The 21,047-nt window shown below is 47.3% G+C and overlaps 1 protein-coding gene across 4 annotated transcripts; it reads left to right on the top strand.

The window, feature by feature from the left end:
* Nucleotides 1-1,274: 1,274 nt before the first annotated feature.
* Nucleotides 1,275-20,261, top strand: cluha (clustered mitochondria (cluA/CLU1) homolog a). 4 transcript variants are annotated; one of them, XM_041241240.1, is made up of 26 exons: nt 1,275-1,486; nt 7,930-8,111; nt 8,197-8,368; nt 8,636-8,779; nt 8,982-9,109; nt 9,213-9,367; nt 9,737-9,862; nt 10,152-10,299; nt 10,633-10,725; nt 11,397-12,091; nt 12,194-12,417; nt 13,736-13,840; nt 13,984-14,084; nt 14,629-14,781; nt 14,907-14,969; nt 15,285-15,535; nt 15,851-15,935; nt 16,055-16,208; nt 16,302-16,441; nt 16,806-16,886; nt 17,154-17,279; nt 17,370-17,491; nt 17,597-17,690; nt 18,139-18,273; nt 18,419-18,492; nt 19,217-20,261. In XM_041241240.1, the coding sequence occupies exons 1-26, from the start codon at nt 1,372-1,374 to the stop codon at nt 19,398-19,400; spliced, it is 4,050 nt and encodes a 1,349-aa protein (XP_041097174.1). In that variant the 5' UTR covers nt 1,275-1,371; the 3' UTR covers nt 19,401-20,261. The 4 variants fall into 4 exon arrangements, with proteins under 4 accessions (XP_041097174.1, XP_041097173.1, XP_041097177.1 ...); XM_041241239.1 differs by having other exon boundaries at nt 12,194-12,498; XM_041241243.1 differs by lacking the exon at nt 1,275-1,486 and adding an exon at nt 2,369-2,471 and having other exon boundaries at nt 12,194-12,498.
* The last annotated feature ends 786 nt before the right edge of the window (nt 20,262-21,047 follow it).

Below are 21,047 nucleotides of genomic sequence, written 5' to 3'. Positions count from 1 at the left end.
AACAGCTGAGCACAGCAGTCCTGAGCTGAAGTGAAATAGAGGGGTGTGCTTTTTACCAGCTGTCTGGAATGTATCGAACCCGCGTTCTGTTTCCCAGGCACTCCTTTCAGCACCCGTGCGCATGCAGTCCTACGCGCCCTGCAGAGATCTCCTCCGCTCTTTCCCCTGACCTGTGCAGTACTTCTCTTCCTGCTGCTAACCTCCATGCCTTTTAGTACCGCGCACACTGTGGCTGCTTGACCAGAACCACCCCTGTACCTGCATTGTAATAAACTTCATAGTTGATTAAGCCTGTTGCACATGGTGTTTGCGATTCAATTGGTTGGCTGTCATATCCAAGGGATGCTTGGTTCTGTATGGGCCATAACACTTTTGAAGCACTGACATTCTAATAGAACTCTGGTGGCTGCATTTCAATCTAAGGCAGCGGTGGGCTTAATTAGATGCATACAGCTTAGAAAGACTGACTACACGTGCAAGCAGATCATACTGCCAACGTTTCCTGATTGGCTGAAGCAGAGGACTGCTCTGCAGAAAATCCTCTGTGGTATCGATCACTGTGTGCGATCGTACAGAGGAACAGTGAGCGCTTTGTTGCCAGGGCTGTAATGCAACAGAAAAAAACAATATTACCTTTAATAGACTCTGCTGGTTCAGTAAACATGCATGCATCCCACACAGCTCCGACAAAGCTGGTTCCTATTTATAATAGGGCTGCAAGATTTATATTGAATGCAGATTACAAACAGCACCACCGTGAAACTTTAGGGTGGCTCAGTCTGGAGAAAAGCAGGCTTTGTCATTTATTTGTGTTTAATAATGCCCTTGATTATACTGAAAGCTCAGCTCAGGATTTGCAACTTAATAATAACAACATACATCACAGGAGAACAAAAGAATTCGCTTTTTTAAATGTTCTGGAGAGAAAGGCCAATGGCAAGTTGTTTTAAAAGTCCCGGGTGAACTTTTTAAGGAGCACAGCGTAGTCATTAGGTAACACTGCCCCCAGTGTGCATGCTAATTCCCATGTAATATCATTGAATTTCCTACAATTAGTGGCAATAACGCCTCTGAGACGAGTCCCTTTTAAGAATATGACTCTGTAGCTTTAAGGCGTTTTGAGAACAGGCAAAGCCTTATGTCGCAAGTGCTGTTCCGTAGCTGAGATTTTAAGGGTGAGAGATCGGGGCGGCATAAGGTCAGGAGGAGGGGGGGAACCACGTGAGGTTACCGACTCTTGGGCTGCCCTTCCTGGGTGAATTGGCCTCGGTGGAAGCTGGTATTGCTGGTGTATTGTGTGCAGTTTATCTCACAGACAGACACACGTTCGCAATCGAGGCCTCAGTCTGAAGAGAGAACGACACAGACACCATGGTGAGCAAAACAGACGAGACTCCGACTGCGGTGCCCAAAGCAGCAGAGCCGCAGCGACAGGAGAGTCAACAAGAGGGTGCTGTCAGAGAGAAGAAGGAATCTTGTGGCTGCGGTAAGCGTTTCTTAAATGTCGCAGTGTGGTTTTGCACGAATAAATTCAAACCTGTGTTCTTGTTTTGTAACCAGCTGGTTTTTTTTCAAACGTGTCCTGGTTTGTGCATTTGTTAAATCGGGTGAATGCGTGATAAGGGAAGACCATCACACGCACTGGGATGTGTTATTGCTAAACAACACGCTGTCCTTCAGTGTTTGAATGCACGGCAAAGGACGGCGAGAAGAGACGAAACGTAATTTCTGTGGCTGAGAACAACTGCCGACAATGACACTGGGAAAGCGAGGGTCGCTCTGTACTGTTATTATGCGTGTCTGGCTATTGTCGCGTTAGGACTAAAGGGGTTACCAAGCAAAGTTATAACACTTTATTGTCGTATTACCGTTGTGTTTGGTGCGTGGATATTGTTTCATGCAGGATCAGACTCCACACACGTGTACGTTACAAGAATAACACACAAAAACCGAATCTGAAATGTGGGAATATATTTAAAACCAGACGGGTAATACGACTACACACACACTGCATTAGTTAATAATTTATGTATTTTGGTTTAGCACATTTGTATTTTTTTTTTTGGTATCTATGTAAAACACTAAAAACGAGTGTTAACTGTTCTATACCCGCATTCAAAGTATTTCAGTCCTATTTTATGCCATCAGTACCGTACTGTGCATTCATACTGGTTGAGAAATAGTTACTACACAAGCGCACAACCTTGCGATCTGAAAAAAAAAAAAAAAAAAAACCGACCTGAACAAACAAGTGAGTGTTTATAAATGATTTTTTGATTTTAGATGCTTATGATTTATTATAATGCAAGCTGCACACACGTGTGCCGGAAAATGCGCTGAAGGTCACCTTCACTCAAAGGACCTGAACGACAGGGGGAAGAAGAGGGGGAGGTGTCGAATGGATTCCTTAAAAGTTACCAGCCAAGCTCGTCACGAATCGATCGGCGGTGTAAAATGTAACGCGGTGTGAGGTGAGTCGGTGTTTCTGGGTGGCAGAGGTGTGCGGTACAGTAAATCTTGGACCTGCGGTCCCTAGCCCCTCCACCGCCCCCTGTTTTGGAGAGGAGAGTCGGGTTGTCCTGTGACCCGGGAAGCGATAGCTGAGTTCTCTTGAGTCATGATGCTTGTGTGCAGATAGAAGGTTGCATTAAATAAGCGCACAGAGACCGAGCTTGGGTGAGTGAGTCAGGGCCATTTTATACATTAAAACATGCTTTTACACAGCGGCTGCGTTAGGCGGAAACCAACGTGCACACAGCTGCACTGGATTATTAGCTGGGTGTGTTTTGCATAGATTTTGGAGAGCGGCTTGACAGGTTTTTTTTTTTTTTTTTTTAAGTTACACCGCTGCAGGCTGCTTGTGTAACGTTGCATCGATGCACGCAGGTTAACTCTTAGTTTTGAGCGATCATGAATGAAATGTCGGCGCTGTCAGTGATGCACTGCAGTTTATCCGGCGGTAGCCTCAGTCGCTACATGCAGGCTAAGTCGGTAACGTTTTACTTGGGCTGGTTTTATGTTCAAAATGCCGTTGTTAACCTAATTCTTGGCACGCATGATTGCAGTGCCGTGCCCTGCAGAAGTACAGGCGCTCATTTTCATTGTGCGGGGGGTGAGGTCTAGTATGGTAGCACATCACTTTAGTTCTGTTGATTAATTAGGGTTTTCACCAATAGCATACATCTCAAAAAGCAATCACCTGGTTCAAACGCCGTGGACCCAAGGGCAAACGCAACACGGAGCCAGGAATCATGATAATCGTTAAACAGCTGCCCCTCTTTTGCTAATGCCACCACCCGCTGGATAGCAGTTAGATCATTCAAGGTTTTACTTAGAAAAGTTCACCATGCTTTTGATAGTACAAGGAATCCTACAAACTGGCACACAGTTTCAGAGCAGTTCCTGAATGGTGCCCATACGATGAGCTGCTGCTGCTGATGGCAGAACTGCAAGTCTGACAGACAGATTAAGATTATAGAGATACTGCAACATTGATCTGTATTGTAAAAGAAGCTGCTGTTGATTCTAGTTTAATAGTGTTTTATAGCTGTTTACTGGAGGTGGTTAAACCTGTGAAAGTACCTGGCTGTAGTCAGTGGTATTAACAACCTTCTTATCCACAGGTTTGAGGCTCATATAAACTGAAATTGATGTGGGAACATAGCAATGCCTTTCTGGTGGAGACTGGGGCAGGGCATACTGTATCTCTAACCTGACGACTCACCAGAATTGTAGCCCCGAAAGAAGCCATAACGATCGTTCCAGCTTGCATGGTACACCTAGATGCGTTGTTACAGTTCTGTCTGCATGGCAGTTCCACCCGTTCCAGGTTTTCCCACAAGTTTGATGTATAGATAACAAGCTCAGGCATGTCTTACTAAACTCATAGTAAAACCAGGAATGGCTCAAACGGCTATGCATTGGGAGTCTTATTTCCATGCCTGAAATGTGTTACTTTTGGCATTGGGTGATGTTGCTGTACCCTCATTGATAGACAATTATTTACTAGACAGGACAGAATATTTTCCATAACCCTCCAGTGTGCTCCGTTTAATGATTTAGCTGCATGGATTTTGGTTTGGACAGGGTGGTACCTGTGGATTGGTCTACTGTGGTTTCTGGAATATCAAAGGGTGAAGCAGACCTGTTTGCACCTGTACTTCATAGAATTATTACTTTTTATTTGAAGTTACAAAGCTGGGAAGCTCAAAACGTGATTACAAACTCACTCTTCCATCATATTCTTGAAAGGGGTGGGTTACATTAGTCAGTAGTTGGCAGCTGTATTTGCCAGCAACATTTGCTGGTTCTGAAATGCATTGCCTAGTGTACAGTAAAGAGTTGCCTCAGACGTGGAAAACAAACATGGGCCAATTGCCTGCTAGCCACAGGTATAAGCTACAGCTTAATTTATAGGCTTGGTTAACGATAGATCTTGGTACATTATCCAAACTCATTCCAACAAAGGTGTTTTGGGGTTTTTTTTTTGCTGACAAGTGACTGACTAACTTCGCTTCGATAACTTAAGTGCAAAAACTTTTTTTTTTTTTTTAAGCAGTCTACACCCTCGCCCCACTCGCCCTGCTTTTCCGCACATTCTCATCAGTTCTCAGCTGTAATACAACGCCTTTGCTGTAATGCTATCGTACCAGTTTTCAGAACTCAAAGGGGATTGTTCTCTCCATTTGCACTCTGCTCTATCTTTTCCTGTTTTGCAGGCTAATCCTCTCCTACTCCAAGGCACCCTGCTACAGAATAGGGCACCCCAGATCTACTCCAAGACCACTTAGTTCAGTAAAGCATTGTGAAGTTTCCTTTTAAACACTGTGCTTTTAACACTGACCTGTCACTTATTCACAGCCCTGCTGATAATACCGTCTGCTATAAAGCATTAGCCTGCTGTCCCTGCAATGCCTTTTTACTTTGTAGACCCTTTTCCCAGTCTGTATTGGGATACTTGGGAAAAGTCTTGGAAGTGGAAAGATATATACAGTGCATATATAGACCATTTTACTTCCAATGGTCTGCTAATTTGGGCTGTCTTCTACTATAAGAGTGCTCTGCAATTTTCCGGACCTGTGTGTCTGCATTGTTGGGAAAAGTTGTGTAATTTTAAGCCTCCTTGGCAACTGAAGCAGCCTGGGTCTCGAGAGCTTTCCCAGCATTGCAAGATGCAGGCTGGCAGACATGCTGTGTGCCTTGTCCTTACCTCATTGAATGAGAATAGCTCTGAAGCTCTGTAGGTCCGTAGTAACCAGTTTTGCAAAAACCTGATTGGCAATCCCTTGCAAAAAAAAAAAAAACACACCAAAAGCTTGCAAACTCACCCCACACTGCTGCAACGCAAGTGTAGAACAGCGCTGAACAGTATCCCCCTTCTATTTATATAACTGGCAGCTTCCAGGCAGCTGTTAGGTTGCATTGAAGGAGAAGGCATAGGCATTGCTCCGACACTTTTCAAAACGAAAGCCCTCAAAGAGAAGCAGGCAGCGCGGTGCCTCTGGGTGCTGTGCGCTGGGTTTTGTCCCTGGAATCGTGCTGGTGATCCCGCGTGACAGGAAGAACAGGTGGAGGGAGTATGGAAAGCCCTGGTGAATTCCCATACAATGGAAAGGGTGTTTGAAGGGCACCAGCAGTCAAGCTTCTTTGTGCCTTTTTCAATATTTTAGTTTTTTTTTTTTTTTTTTTTTTTTTCTTTGCAACATGTGGTCTGAGAGCAGTAAGATCTGGAAACTAAATACATCAACTAAACTTTTAAGCCAAAAATAAACAAGCTACCTTTGTACCTTGTCCTCCTGTGAGCGCTTTCTCGTGTTGTCTAGAGGACAGGAACAGCGTTGCTCTGCGGGCGTTTGTCTTGCCAGCATTTCTCCATTCTCTTTTTCCATTTACTACACTGGACTCCATTTTAGCCAAGCCAGCAGCGACCCTCCATTCTGTTTATTTACTGTATTATATTGCATTTCAAACCGTTAATAATTGCTTGATTGCCTGCCAGACAGCTTGAGACAAGTACTGTTAATGTAAGTGCTTTCCTGATCATTGGACTGAACAAACAGGGAAAGGGCCTGCTGACGGCTCTCCACCAACTGGCCCCTCTGCTGTAATCTAAACCCTTAAACATGCCCTGTGTGTGGGCTGAGGGGGGGGGGGGGCGGGGGACGACTGTAGTCCAGCTGCCCTGTTCGTGTTTCTACTGTGTTTTCATAATCTGTAACACGAGTGCCCTTGAAGAAAAACAAGGATGACCTACAGATGTCTGAAAGTAAAGTGTCTCTGAGCACTGTAACATATATCCCTGAACAGAGACATCTAGAGTCTGGTGTGTCTGGCCTTTTTGTTTTGGATCAATATAAGAAAAACTGACTTTGATCCAGAAAAATAGCAAAATTAAACTGGGCATTGCTCAGTTTAGATGGTAACCTTACTATAGCTGCCTGGAACATGGGTGCTCTGCATTGGTCTAACTGGGAGGTCCCTCTAGCATGCTGATCCTTTTTACAACAAAGGAGACCGTGAGCCCAGAGTGAAATCCTATTCATTCTTCAGGCTAAATCGAGGTCTTTTTTTGGTGTTTCTTCTTTTTCTTATTGTTATTGAGTGTGATCTAGCCCCCATTTAGAAATTCGGTTCAATCTCATGTGGTTTCAAACAAACGCAAACAGTGGGCCCAGAGCTTGGGCGGAAGGAAGTGAAGCAAATTGCTTGGGACGATGGGAAGCGTAGTCTCTTGTAGTTCCTGTTGCCGGCAGGCCCTCGCTGACCGTCTACAGCAGAGACAGCCTTCGGATTCCTGCGATGAGAGATCCCCTTTGCTGCCCGAAGGTTGGAAAACCAGCGATTCTCTTACCTGTGACTCCCCAGTGGATCCGGACAACCCAGCCACTCTTGATCACCCAGATTACCTGGATATCATCCTTAGTAGCTCTACAGCCAGTGCGCTGAGCAGGTCCGAGCGCCTTGCCTGTGGGCAAGGACATAAGCTGGCTCCAGATACCAGCGAGGAAGACTCTCCGGCTTACTCAAACTCCGGTGAGCAGAAACATACTGTCTTCTCTCTCGACCTTGGTGTGACCCATGAGAACACGCCCCCGTGGAGTATTAAGCCAATCCTGCAAATTGGATCTGCTGAGACTGATACAGAACAGCAGGATGGAGGCATGGGGCATCTGTCGCACAGAGATAAGGCACTCGGGAGCCCTAAACCTCCAGGACTCTGTGTAGAGAAGTATGGGAGTAGAGAACGCGAAGCAAGCTGCACATGTAGTGCACATCCCCCCTCTGTTGACTCTGCCCACGTGGGATGCAGTTCTGTGTCCGTGATCCGTGCTGTTTTGTGCAAGAACTCTCCCTCAGCGAAACCTTCCCCACCACAGGGGATGAAAGCTGACGACACTAAAGACAGATTGACCGGGCTGAGAGCGTGGCCGACCGGGATTGATTCGGGTGTAGGTTCTCCAGGTGGGGGTAAACCGGCTTGCTGTCTGCTTTGTTTTGACCTGTTTAAAACTGCAGCCAGTTTTGTTTCACTTTTCCTAGGTTTTTTGTTTGACAGCTGTTGTCAAAATGTGTCTCAGTGGTGATTTTTCAACCAACAAGACTCAAGCCACCACAAAGAAATGTATACTTATAAAAGTCACTGTGGTGATGTAATCATTTGTTTACAACGCTACAGAGCTTGCACAGAAATTGCACACTATGCAGGTTATAGAGGGGCAGTCGCCAATCAACTTCCTAATTGATTTATTGAACCGTTGGTAATCAACTACAATGGTGTTTCAGGGTACATGGCAAGATAAGACTCCAAATACGTCATCGGGGCGATTCCTTGACTGAAGGAGGTTTAATTTGAGGTTCGCTCAACTAAAACTTTATTTAATGCATGATGCCAGCACACTGATGTGATTCATTCCCTCGCTGGCTCCCCAGGGCACTCTGCAGACATGTCTGTGATGAACGGGAATGGTGCGCCCCATCGCGCGGAGGAGCAGAACGGGGGAGGGGACCCCGAGCAGAGCGATGAAGGGAACGAACAGGAAGTGATTGTAATCCAGGACACAGGCTTCACTGTCAAAATCCAGGCACCCGGCACGGAGCCCTTCGACCTGCAGGTAGGAGAAACGACAGGGCATGTACGCTCTTGCATGTGTGTATGTGTGTTCAGATGTAACAGACAACTGTGTGTGCTTCTCCCAGGTCTCCCCTCAGGAGATGGTTCAGGAGATTCACCAGGTGCTGATGGACCGTGAGGACACCTGCCACCGCACCTGCTTCTCCCTGCAGCTGGAGGGCAACGTGCTGGACAACTTTGCTGAGCTCAAGTCCATCGAGGGGCTGCAGGAGGGTTCTCTGCTCAAGGTGGTGGAAGGTAAGCCAGGCTTGCGCTGTGTGTGTGTGTGTGTGCTTCTGTGCAAGTTATTTGTTAACCATATAAAGGGATGGAATATTACCCATTGCATAGCATTTTGATCCATTTCTGGTTTTACTATAAGTTTAATAAGACACACCTGAGCTTGTTACATACACACTGTGGCTAATCAAGCTTGTATTCTTGTAGTCTTATTTCCATCGCTATAAGTGAGAACAGTACACAGTGCCCTGGCAATGACTGCCCTCTTCTGCCCTCATCCCTCAGAGCCATACACAGTGCGGGAGGCTCGCATCCATGTGCGCCACATCAGAGACCTGCTGAAGAGCCTGGACCCCTCGGACTCTTACAATGGAGTGGACTGCAACTCGCTGTCTTTCCTCAGTGTCTTCACAGAGGGGGACCTCGGAGGTGAGAGTGAGCCAGTAGAGGTAGTGTTCACCTGTTTGAGTAGCATGCACTGAACGGAAGGTGTGCGTTTGGTATATTATTTCTGTTCCAGTAGTAAAGTGTGATACACACACATGCAGGTCGTAACGGGCGAGAGACAGAATGGCTGGGCGATCTACAGCTGTAGCTAAATCACCTGACCTTCTGATTTTTGAATTTGCAGAGAACGGCAAGCGCAAGAAGAAAGGCAGCGAGCTGGAACAGATAGATTGTACCCCTCCAGAGCACATCCTCCCCGGCAGTAAAGACCGCCCCCTAGTGCCGCTGCAGCCGCAGAACAAGGACTGGAAGGTAGCTGCTCAGCCTCTTGCTTATCTGCGTGCTTTCACTAGCCCAATTTGTTTGGGTCTGTGCTCAGTAGTAACGGGTGATTGTGTCTCGCCTCCCCGGACAGCCCCTGCAGTGCCTGAAGATCCTGACGATGAGTGGCTGGAACCCCCCTCCTGGAAACCGGAAGATGCACGGAGACCTGATGTACCTGTACATGGTGACAGTGGAGGAGAGGCACGTCAGCATCACCGCCTCCACCCGCGGATTCTACCTCAACCAGTGAGTGGAAGAACAGTCTCCTGCACACATCGATGTACGCTCCCACCGCTGATCCTCAAATTAGCTTTCTCCCATTACCCCTGCAAACCTGTACTGTTATAGTGAGCACAGTCTTGGGTGCGCAACGGCATACGGTACTGTTGACCTGGGAATTGCACAAAGGCATACACGTGTCAGCTTCACTGCACCCACCGTTAGATTAAGGATGCTTGGATATATGTACCCACACTCTTAAGACACACACCTACGGTCTTCCAGAGACACATGCCTCCGCTATCTGCATGCCCCGCAGCTATTTATTTGCGCTCGTTGGGTTATTTGCAAAGCTGTATTTTTATGTACAGAGTTATTTTAAACCCACCCATCCAGGTCCACTACCTACACATTCAACCCGAAGCCAGCCAACCCCAGCTTCCTGAGCCACTCGCTGGTGGAGCTCCTGAGCCAGATCAGCCCTGCCTTCAAGAAGAACTTCTCCACCATTCAGAAGAAGAGGTTGGTGCAAAAGCTCCACAGAACGCTGCTTCTTTACTTCCACAAAACAGTGGAATCCAACACTGGGTGCCCTAGATTTATAATAGCATTTGAATATATTAAATCTACATTTAATACAGATAAAAAGGGGAGGAGAGTTTTGCCAGAATGTTCAGCTTGAGTCTTCTAGCGTTTGCCAGTTGCCACTGTACTTGGCACTATAAAGACGTCATGCTAAATAAACCTGCTAATTTTGGTTTAACACGTTTTTAAGGGTTGTTTGATATATGAATGCATGTTTCTATACCAGGGTACAGAGGCACCCGTTTGAGAGGATCGCCACCCCGTTCCAGGTGTACAGCTGGACGGCCCCGCAGGTGGACCACGCCCTGGACTGCGTGCGCGCTGAGGATGCCTACACCTCCAGGCTGGGCTACGAGGAGCACATCCCTGGACAGGTAAGAGGAGGCACTGCAATCATCTCCTTCTGCTTAGTGCAGAACCTTCAGAGGTGAATTCTTTTATTTTTAAAGCTTTGTTTAATAGTTGCTAGTGCAAGTCGTTCAGTGTTTCTTTGCGTCTTCATTGTTTAGTTTGTTAGCAGCTATTGGGCAACAAGATTTTCCTGCAATTGGCACGCTACATATCTGCATCGTGCCATTGACTTTACATGATTTCATATTACATACGTACGTATTGTATTTTCAACACATCCAGGCCTTGCCCCCCTCAGTAGTGTGGCCTCAGCAGCAAAGCATTAACCTGCTTTATGTTTCTTCGTTTCTGTTCAGACGAGAGATTGGAACGAAGAGCTCCAGACCACGCGAGAGCTGCCACGGAAGAACCTGCCTGAGAGGCTGCTCCGGGAAAGGGCCATCTTCAAGGTGAGCTCGAGAGACGACACAGACCAAATTGTGAATAACGCACTGCTGCCTAACTGCAGGCTGGGTGTGGCCACAGCACGCTTTTCCTGTTCCTCAAACATTTTGTGCTGTCAGCGTGAATCAACATTCTGTTCGCTGTGTTTTTCACATACCTCTTTATAGACATGCATACTGATAAATCCTCTCCTGATCACTCGTTTTATCACCAAACTCCTCAATAATGTGATCCGAGTCATTATTTTTTTACTATAACATCTCAAAAAGCTCAGCAAATTCTCTGAGCGCTGGATGCAGAAGCAGCTACCTCCTTTGTCTGTTATCTAGTGCGTTGGTCGCCCTTTTTTCGGTTTCTTTCGGCTCCCGTCAGTCTCATTTGGCCATTGAAAGGTTCTCGGCATTTTCCAGAGAAAAAACTACTAGACTAGTGCTTTACATCTTTCATGATGTCAGACAGGGTCCGAGATAGGACTGGAAAGGGAAAATTGCAGTGTCAGACCTGGTCCAACATAGGGCCTCAAAGGGTTAACCTTTAGACTGATCGATAATTTATGAAAGTCACTGTGATTCAGCATTAAACCACATGGCTGGGCAACCCACCCCATGCCTTGTAACCCCATTCCTCCTGATGAATCCTAATCGCACCTCTCCAACCCTCTCTCCTTTCCCTGCAGGTCCACAGCGACTTCGCTGCGGCCGCCACCCGCGGCTCCATGGCGGTCATCGACGGCAACGTGATGGCGATCAACCCCGGGGAGGAGACCCGCATGCAGATGTTCATCTGGAACAACATCTTCTTCAGCTTGGGCTTCGACGTGCGCGACCATTACCTGGAGCTGGGGGGGGACAGCGCCGCCCACGCCGCGCCCACCAACGACCTGAACGGGGTGCGCGCCTACGGGGCCGTGGACGTGGACGGGCTCTACACGCTGGGCACCGTGGTGGTGGATTACCGAGGCTACCGCGTCACCGCACAGTCCATCATCCCGGGCATCCTGGAGCGCGAGCAGGAGCAGAGCGTCATCTACGGCTCCATCGACTTCGGCAAGACCGTGGTCTCCCACCCCAAGTACCTGGAGCTGCTGGAGAAGACCAGCCGCCCCCTGAAGGTGCAGAGGCACCCGGTGCTGGATGACAAGGGTGAGGCTGTCGAGCTGTGCTCCTCCGTGGAGTGCAAGGGCATCATCGGCAATGACGGGCGCCACTACATCCTGGATCTGCTACGCACCTTCCCCCCGGACCTCAACTTCCTACCCGTGGAGGGGGAGGAGCTGCCCGAGGAGAGCCGGTGCCAGGGGTTCCCCCGGCAACACCGCCACCGGCTGGCCTGTCTGCGGCAGGAGCTGATCGAGGCCTTCGTGGAGCACAGGTGGGAACCGTTGCTTTGTTTAGTTTGCTTTTAACATTTGTCTGCGGGACTAAGAAGTGTGTGTTCTCTGAAAGTAACCCTGTCCTCTCTCTCCCTCCCCAGATACCTTCTCTTCATGAAGATGGCTGCCCTGCAGCTGATGCAGCAGAAAGCCAACAAGGAGAGCAAGGTCACGGCGGCCCTGACTGAGAACGGGGGGCCGCAAGCAGCAACGCTCGAAAACAAGGGGGTGGGGGACGACGCCACGGCAACCGCCAACGGTTCCGCACCCCCGTCTCCGATGGCAACCGAAAATGGGGAGTGCGAGAGCACAGAGTGCTCGGAGGGTAAGGCTGGAGAGGAGAATATCCCGGGACTAGCCCAAGCTAAAGAGCTTGCCGAGACCGTCGCGGCGGAGGATGGAACAGGTACTTGTGTGTCATGTGGTTTGAGGGAGAGCGAGGAGGAGTCTGCTTCTTAAGAGATGTGCAAAGAATATCAGATGCTGAGGTTACAATGGCTTATCCCTTTACATATTTAGACCCCCCCCCTGGTAATTACTGGTGCTTTGGGAGAACAGAAATCCACACAAATCCAAGCAGTTGTTCACTTGGAATGGTAAATTAGCCCAGTCAACACCAATGATCCTCACCTCTGGAGAGCTGATCTGAATAATCCCAATATTTTTTTCATGCATGCACAGACGGAACATGCCCCGTTAACTGTGACTCTGAAGAGGAAAGCCAAGTCTGAATTGTTCTGCACAGCCTCTTGCTTCTCTCACTCTCCTCAGTTCCCTGTCTCTGGAGTGCAGTTCTCCTTTAATCAGCATGGCTTGTGGGTTTCACTGTTGATTTGATTTTGTAACCTCTAATTCCTGCACCAATGATAGTCCTTGCCCTGTTCCTCCTCCTAATCCTTGATGGTTAACCTGTCCTTGATCTCTGTAATCCTGTAACGGGAATGGGGGCGGGGCTTGTTTTAACAGTTAGGCACTGGTTACAATTCATCTTTTAGTGCTTGGTATTCATGCCTGGTGGCATGAATTATTATGTTTTTGAACACCATCTGCACATTATTCACACAGTAACTGTAAAGTCATGCTTCTGCTGTGGGAAGGGGGGGGGGTTAACAGAAGAGCAGTAAACATTATCAGAAATGATGAATATCAAAGATGTGGGTCAGAAGACGTTTTTACAGGAGGTTCAGGTTCTTCAGGATATTTTTTTGCAGCAGAGAAGTGTCTCACTGACCTAAAAATCCCCCAACGTACTGTATATAAAGTCTTGCAGTACTGAGCACACTGTCCATATCTTTTGTAATTGCGCTGTCATAAGAATCAAATGAGCAGGTTCTGTCCTTTTGCATAGGATAGCATGTCCTGAGTTCATGTTCAGTTTATGTTAAAACCCTGTCCTGCAGTACCATAGGGAACCTCTTCCCTAACCCTGTCCTGGCTCAAACTGCAATGCCATAGGGAACCTCTTCCCTAACCCTGTCCTGGCTCAAACTGCAATGCCATAGGGAACCTCTTCCCTAACCCTGTCCTGGCTCAAACTGCAATGCCATAGGGAGCCTCTTCCCTAACCCTGTACTGGCTCAAACTGCAATGCCATAGGGAACCTCTTCTCTAACTCTGACCTGGTGTGTGCTGTCGTCTCCTAGCGGACCCCAAGAGCCGAGAGGTTGTCCAGAACGCCTGCAAAGCTGTGGGCTCCATCAGCAACACCTCCTTCGATATCCGCTTCAACCCAGACATCTTCTCTCCAGGTAGGGTTTCTCATAATGCAAACGCTGATTTTGGGGCAATGCACTTGCTTTGTTCTGTTTTAACAGGACTGAAGATGCATAGAAGGATCACACTCATGCATTGCAATCTCTCTCTCTCTCCCTCTCCACCCGTTCCTCTGCAGGTGTGCGGTTTCCAGAGAGCAGCTCTGAGGACATTCACAAGCAGAAGCAGCTGCTGAAGGACGCTGCCGCCTTCCTCGTGTCCTGCCAGATCCCCTCCCTGGTGAGTGACAGGACGCACGACGGTCAGCCCGGGTACTGCACACAAATTACAGGCTCCATGCATCTAAAAACAAGACACGTTTACACGGGCCTTAATCTGTGCATTCAATCTACAGATGCGTGGTGGAATTTTGCAGTCGCCACGAAACCCACTAGCCCTTATTGACTAAATGACTGCAAACCTGTGCTTTTGTAAAGAAATCTCTAAAGGGTTATCTTTTTAAAAGATTTGTCAGGAGTGTATGAAACTTTATTATTATTAATTGGTCAATCAGATGCTTATATCCAAAGCGACCTTGGAGACTAGGGGTGGATGATGCATAATCATCTGCTGCTGAGTCACTTACAGTAGGATCTCGGTTTTGCATCATCTCTGATCAGTTTGGTCACGATCAGGATTTCAAGATCAGTCCAAGCCATTTTTTAATGCTGTGAAAGGAACATGCCTGTAGCTGTCGTTTTACTGTGTGTGTTTGGGGGTGGTTCACATGTCCTATAGTGATGTGTGCTGACCTGTTTTTAACCCCGTCCCTCCCACTGTTCAGGTGAAAGACTGCCTGGATCACAATGCCCTCCCGATGGACGGCGCCACGCTGACGGAGGCTCTTCACCAGCGCGGCATCAACGTGCGCTACCTGGGCACCGTGCTGGACTTCATCAGCAAAACACCTGCCAAAACCCAGCTCGACCACATCTACGTGAGTCACGCCGTGCCCTCCTACTGCAGAGACCTGCTTCGCTGTCTAATCACCTGCTTCATCTTGGGATTTGTAAACTAGGTTATTTTAAGGGGTGATTTGTTTTATTTCTTTTTTATTTGCAGAGAATCGGAATTTATGAGCTGATTACCAGGTCTGCCAAGCACTTCTTCAAGACTTATCTCCAGGTAGGTCTGTTTTATTTATCAAAACAGCCTTTAACCCTTGTTGAAAATAGCTGAAAAAAACATTGAAAATGTTTTGGTTTTTTTCTATTGCTTTATAACAAAAGTAACACACTGTGAGACTGTTTGTGCGTTTGCATCATCTGTGTGTGCCCCTGTAAACACTAAGAGGTGTTCTTTTTTTTTTTCTGTCCTCGTATGATGTCATCATGCATGAAAGGGTTAAGCTTTGTGGATGGGAGCCAGTATGTCCTGAACTGCATTTGTTTTGTGATCTGCGCTGTGTGTGTGACCCAGTGAACTCTGTCCCGTCCGCAGGGAGTGGAGCTGTCAGGCCTGTCTGCTGCGGTCAGCCACTTCCTGAACTGCTTCCTGAGCTCGTTCACTGACGCCGTGCCCCACCTGCCTGCCGACGAGCTGGTATCGAAGAGGAAGAACCGGCGCCGGCGGAACAGGGTCCCTGGGGGAGGCGGGGGAGACAACACGGCCTGGGCCAGCCTCACCCCCACTGAACTCTGGAGAAGCATCGTCTCGGAGGCCAGCAGCTACTACCACTTCACACTGCACTGGTGAGCATGAAGATCTGTGCTGCAGTTACATCGCCTGGACAGCAGGCTGCGCTGTGCGCTACACAAACTATACTTGAACTTCATGTAGGTGGAGAAAAACATTAGATGCAGTTTAACTCATTCGGTTTTGCTTGAATGCCTGTTGGTAGTCTTTGTGATGAGGACACCTGCTTGTCAGCTAGGGATTCATTTTAAATATCATTCAAATGGGAATTTGTCACCTCTGTAAGACCCAAATGTCCTTTGAACCTTCCTCCTCTGCACACAGTCCAGCTCCAATTTATCCTAAACGTTCCAATTCTTTGTCTGTGACAGTGAGAGTGTAGATCAGGCTGTGGAGAAGTACGGACTTCAGAAGACAACCCTCCTGAGAGAAATTTCCATCAAAGCTGGCATACAGGTGAGCGTTCACCTGAGCTTGGTGACACAGTAACAGTCTGCAGATCACAAAGAGCCGGCAAAGCTACACACGTATTGCAGTAGGCGCCCCCTTCTAAGCTCCTGCCTTCTCCCTTGCAGATCCTGTTAAAGGATTACAACTTCGACAGCCGTCACAAGCCTGCCTTCACAGAGGAGGACATCCTCAACATCTTCCCCGTGGTGAAGCATGTCAACCCCAAAGCCTCCGACGCCTTCCACTTCTTCCAGAGTGGCCAGGCCAAGGTGCAGCAAGGTAATAACCCCCACTGAAGGGTAGGGATCGCCAGTGCAACATTAAGAGCAGGAGATGACCGTAATCTTGTTTTTTTTTTTTTTCTTTGATCAGGTTTCTTGAAAGAGGGCTGTGAGCTGATCAACGAGGCCCTGAACTTGTTTAACAATGTGTACGGAGCCATGCACGTGGAGCTCTGTGCCTGCCTGCGTCTCCTGGCGCGTCTCAACTACATCATGGGAGACTACTCCGAGGTGAGACAGACAGCTGCTTGACGTTTCTGGAACTGTGTGCTCCATGTATCGGAACATAACAGTGAACGGGCTGATTTACCTTTCCAAGTGAAAAACGGCTGCTTGGGTTTGTGATGATCGCTGCTGTTTTTGGACTCTGAGGGAACAGCGATCCGCACAAGCAGCTGTTTCTGTGCTTGTTCCACTCGGAATGGTGTGATTAGCCCAGCGGACCTCGTCTGTGGAGAGCTGGAACCGAATAATCCGATCGGTTTGTGCAGCGCTAGTTGTCGTCTCCTGATTCCTGTGATTTTCTATTACATTTTTTAATGCACCCTTGCTGCATCCCTAACGGTCCTGCTTGCTGGCCCCTCTTGTCTCGCAGGCCCTCAGTAACCAGCAGAAAGCCGTGCTGATGAGCGAGCGAGTGCTGGGCATCGAGCACCCCAACACCATACAGGAATACGTGAGTGGGCTCGCCTTGTTCTCTTTACATTCTGCAGCACTGGCTCTTTTATTAGCACTATCTGTTAGTTTGGTACGTCTTAATTAAATTGAGTATTGAGATTGTTCAATACAGATATTATTGTTCTATATTTATTTGAAGTGTTTTTGGATCACTATAGAAGTGCTCCATTGTGAAGGTCCGGCGAGCTCGGATCCAGCAGGCTTCTGATTTAGTACCGATGAGCCGTCTGTTAACACAGTGCCTCTCGTCTCCCTCCCCTCACAGATGCACCTAGCTCTGTACTGCTTTGCCAATGGTCAGCTGTCGACGGCCCTGAAGCTGCTGTACCGCGCTCGCTACCTCATGCTGCAGGTGTGCGGGGAGGACCACCCGGAGATGGCTCTTTTGGATGTAGGTACCCTGGAGAGGGACTGGGTTGTTCGGGGTGGTTTTGTTGGCAGTCTATGTCTGGTAGTGATGCTAACCTCTCTCTGCTTGCAGAGTAACATCGGTCTGGTGCTGCATGGTGTGATGGAGTTCGACCTGTCCCTGCGCTTCCTGGAGAACGCCCTGGCCACCAACTCCAAATACCACGGGGCACGCTCCCTCAAGGTAGCACTCAGGTACGGACTGACTCCCGTAAGCAAGGGGCTTCAGTTTCCTTCTCCACCCCTGAACATTTAAACACTCAAAACCTATTCACCCTTTTTTTTTCTTGTTTCCTTCAGTCACCACCTAGTTGCCAGAGTGTACGAGAGCAAGGCAGAGTTCCGCTCGGCCCTGCAGCACGAGAAGGAGGGGTACACCATCTACAAGAACCAGGTGGGTCCACAGGACTTTATCAAGTGAAAGTGTATCAGAAGAAACTGATTTTGTAAACTGGAACCCAGTTGAATTGATAGTTTTGAGAAGTGCTGCACGAACAGAATATTCGGGGTTGAGCTCGACACAGAAACCAGGTGCTGACAATCAGGTGAGGGTCATTGGTGTTGATTAGACTAATTTAACACGTGACAAAACAGCTGCTTTGATTTGTTGCTTTTCTCTGTGGAGGAGAACAGCTATCCACACCAACCCAAGCAGCTGTTTCTCCACCTGTTTCACTTGGTGTGGTAGATCAGCCCGATCGACACCCTGGCCTGTGGAGAGCTGGAACTGAGTAACGGCTTTGTGCAGCACTAGTTTCCCTCTGATTTTGTGGAGAGCTCCGTGTGAATGATGGTGCCGCTCCAGTCCCGATGCTAACTGCCAGCGCTCTGCACTCTGCCAGGTCGGCGAGGCTCATGAGAAGACGCGGGAGAGCTCGGAGTACCTGAAGTACCTCACCCAGCAGGCAGTGGCGCTGCAGCGCACCATGAACGAGATCTATAAGAACGGATCCAGCGCCAGCATCATGCCACTCAAGGTGGGCGTCATCCTCTGCAAGCCTAGCCTGTTAAAGTTTTTGAACTTTTTTTTTCAATCTGTTCATTTATTTATATTGAATTTGCATGCATTTCTAACAACATTCGACGCTGCTCTGATGTATTTTCTGTGCATCTTCTCTGCAGTTCACAGCTCCCACCATGGCCAGTGTCCTGGAGCAGCTCAACATCATCAACGGCATTATATTCATTCCTCTCAGGTGAGGGCACCTAGCGCTTCATCACCTTCCATAGACCACCTGATTGACCTGCAGGCTAGAAGTACCTTTTCTTATTGCTGTGACCATCCCAGCAGATCTGCAGGCACAAGCCTAACTATTGAAGCAAGCACAAGCTTACAGACTTGCTTTCCATTGAGTCAGTACTCCTGCTAATAGCCCGTGGCGTTCTGCAGTGTCGGGGCATGTATAGCCCATGTCTGTTGCAGACCTGGGGTCAATTATAAATGTAATTACAATTACAGCGGAATCGTTTGTTATAATTACAATTGCAGTGCTATTGTATTCAATTACAGTTCCAGTAATGCTGCAGTAATTAGGTATTACAATTATACTAAAAACCAACAAACAATTATGCCCATTAAGATGTTTATTCTAAATAACCCAGCAATTAATCGCAGGTACAAATACAGAAGCCTGTTATAGAACCCTTTTTTTTTTCCCAAACGTGGGATCACCAAAAGTAATTATAAATACAAGAATAATAATTGAATGACAAATGAGTAATCAAACTGTAATCGATCAATTAGATAGTAGAATTGAGTTACGCAGGTCAATTACAATTGCATTGTAACTTCAGGTAATTACAAGTTCTAATTGAGCCTCGGTCTGGTCTGTTAGTCAGCGAGGGACACACCAAAATAGGACTTTCAGCCCTGAAGTGTTTTACAAGTCTTTTTAAAAGTCCTTTATTTCCCCCCTTCAGCCAAAAAGACATAGAGAGCCTGAAGGCCGAGGTTCAGAGACGCCAGCAGCTCCAGGAAACCATGAAGAGCGAAGAGCAGCAAGAGGAGAGCCTGCTGGAGCTGGAACACCCACTCACAGCAGAGCAGGAGAGGCAGAGCGCCCCTGCTGGAGCAGAGGTCCTAGAGCAGCAAGCATCTGCTTGAAAGGGGGCGGACTGACTTAAAATGATACAGAAATTGAACTGGGAGAACGATAGAAAGAAAACCCATTTTGTATGCGCGCGGTCTGGACCCGAGCGGGATCCCTGTGAATGAAGTGATGTGGGAGGCGTCTGATTGGCGCGCTGCTTGTTGAGGAGACTGGTGTGAGAGGGAAGACGTTACAGACTTGATCTAACCAGAGCCTTACCACAAGAAAAAAAAAATTAAAATAAAAACCACTGGACGTCCCCTGCCATGCTCAGCCCTCTTCTGCAGATCTACAAAGTACACGACCTGTTCAAGCATTTGCATAGCCCAGCAACCAACACAAAAAAACACGAGCTTTCCGCTGAGGTGCGCAGAAGTGTCACGTCATTTTTATTGTTTGTGCAGCGGAGCCCTGACAAGCTTACACGGGCTTCAGAACCTAAAGTCTGCGTGCCTCTAAAACGGGTCCAAGAATGTCATCCATCCATCATTTCTTTTTTAAAATCTTTTCTATATAGTTATATCTATGTTGAAAGAAAAAAGGGTAGTCGTATGTATATAGATATAAGTATATGGATATTTTCATTTTAGATAGGTAAATACAATATCAAGCGATCCACCTGCTACAATGGAAAGATTCATTTGTAACACGTAACTGGGTGTGTAAAACGGAGAGATAAAGCCATATAAACGAGAAAAAGTGGATTCACGTATCCACTGATGTTGGTATCAATATCTTGTCTGTGTTTTTGTTAATATAAATATATACATGTACAGATGTACTGTGTGTATTTATATGGCTGTCTGTTTGGACAGGTGCTTTAATATTGATCATGAAAATGTAACAGTTTGACTAAAAGAAAAGACTTGATCTTAGACTTGTGTGTGTGTTCCCTTGTGTTTTCTGGGGGGGGGGGGGGGGGGGGGGGGGGGGTCATGGGGTGTCTCTATCATTGCTCCAAGCCTATAGTTATGGAATGCAGTATTTTAAATATATACAGTAACATGATCCAAGCATTGCTGAATATTAGGGCTTTTTTTTTTCCGATGTATTGTTCTTGTATGTACGGTTTCCTTTCTTGTGTAGTTCAGGCCAGGCTCAGGTGTTAAGAATGGAGGGAGAGGGCTCCTTGGTCTGGCTGTCTGGAAGTCTTGTGTTCCCACAGCAGGTTCAGTGAACGACCAGTCAAACCAGTGTCTGTGCTGGAGATTGACGTAGGAGCTTAAATGCACGCACTGGTTACAAACTCCCTCTGGGACATACTGAATTGCATACTGCTTTGTAGTTTTCCTTATACATAATGAAGAACAGACATTGAAAAAAATTTACATTTTGAAATCTAACAATAAATACTGTACTATTATGGCTTCTGCTATACTTTTACAATATCATTTTGTAGTATTTGATTACATGATGCTAAAGATCAAAATTTTTATATATATAATCTCCTGAAATTCTAGTTGATGCAAAATGTTTAGTATGATGCACTGTGACACGTTCCAGTGTGGCCTAGAGGGGGCGCTGTGTGTCTTTATTTACAGTATAGAAAATGACGCCCCTTGTCGATCATGACATTCTGTGAATTGCAGTGCAATTTTAAGCCCACTATAAAACAAAGACTGCACAGGGATCTAACTGTGACTGCTTGTATAAAAAGAACA

This window comes from Polyodon spathula, unplaced genomic scaffold (assembly GCF_017654505.1).
Source record: "Polyodon spathula isolate WHYD16114869_AA unplaced genomic scaffold, ASM1765450v1 scaffolds_764, whole genome shotgun sequence".
Classification (NCBI taxonomy): domain Eukaryota; kingdom Metazoa; phylum Chordata; class Actinopteri; order Acipenseriformes; family Polyodontidae; genus Polyodon; species Polyodon spathula.
The sequence above is the reverse complement of the archived record's forward strand: the minus strand, read 5'-3'. Positions and strand labels throughout refer to the sequence as shown.

Excerpts from the sequence above, each read along its gene's own strand:
- cluha (XM_041241239.1), top strand. The coding sequence starts at position 1,372 with ATGGTGAGCAAAACAGACGAGACTCCGACTGCGGTGCCCAAAGCAGCA. Across the intron at positions 9,110-9,212 it reads CGCAGAACAAGGACTGGAAG|CCCCTGCAGTGCCTGAAGAT; the intron begins GTAGCTGCTCAG and ends CTCCCCGGACAG. Across the intron at positions 14,085-14,628 it reads CCTGCCAGATCCCCTCCCTG|GTGAAAGACTGCCTGGATCA; the intron begins GTGAGTGACAGG and ends CCCACTGTTCAG.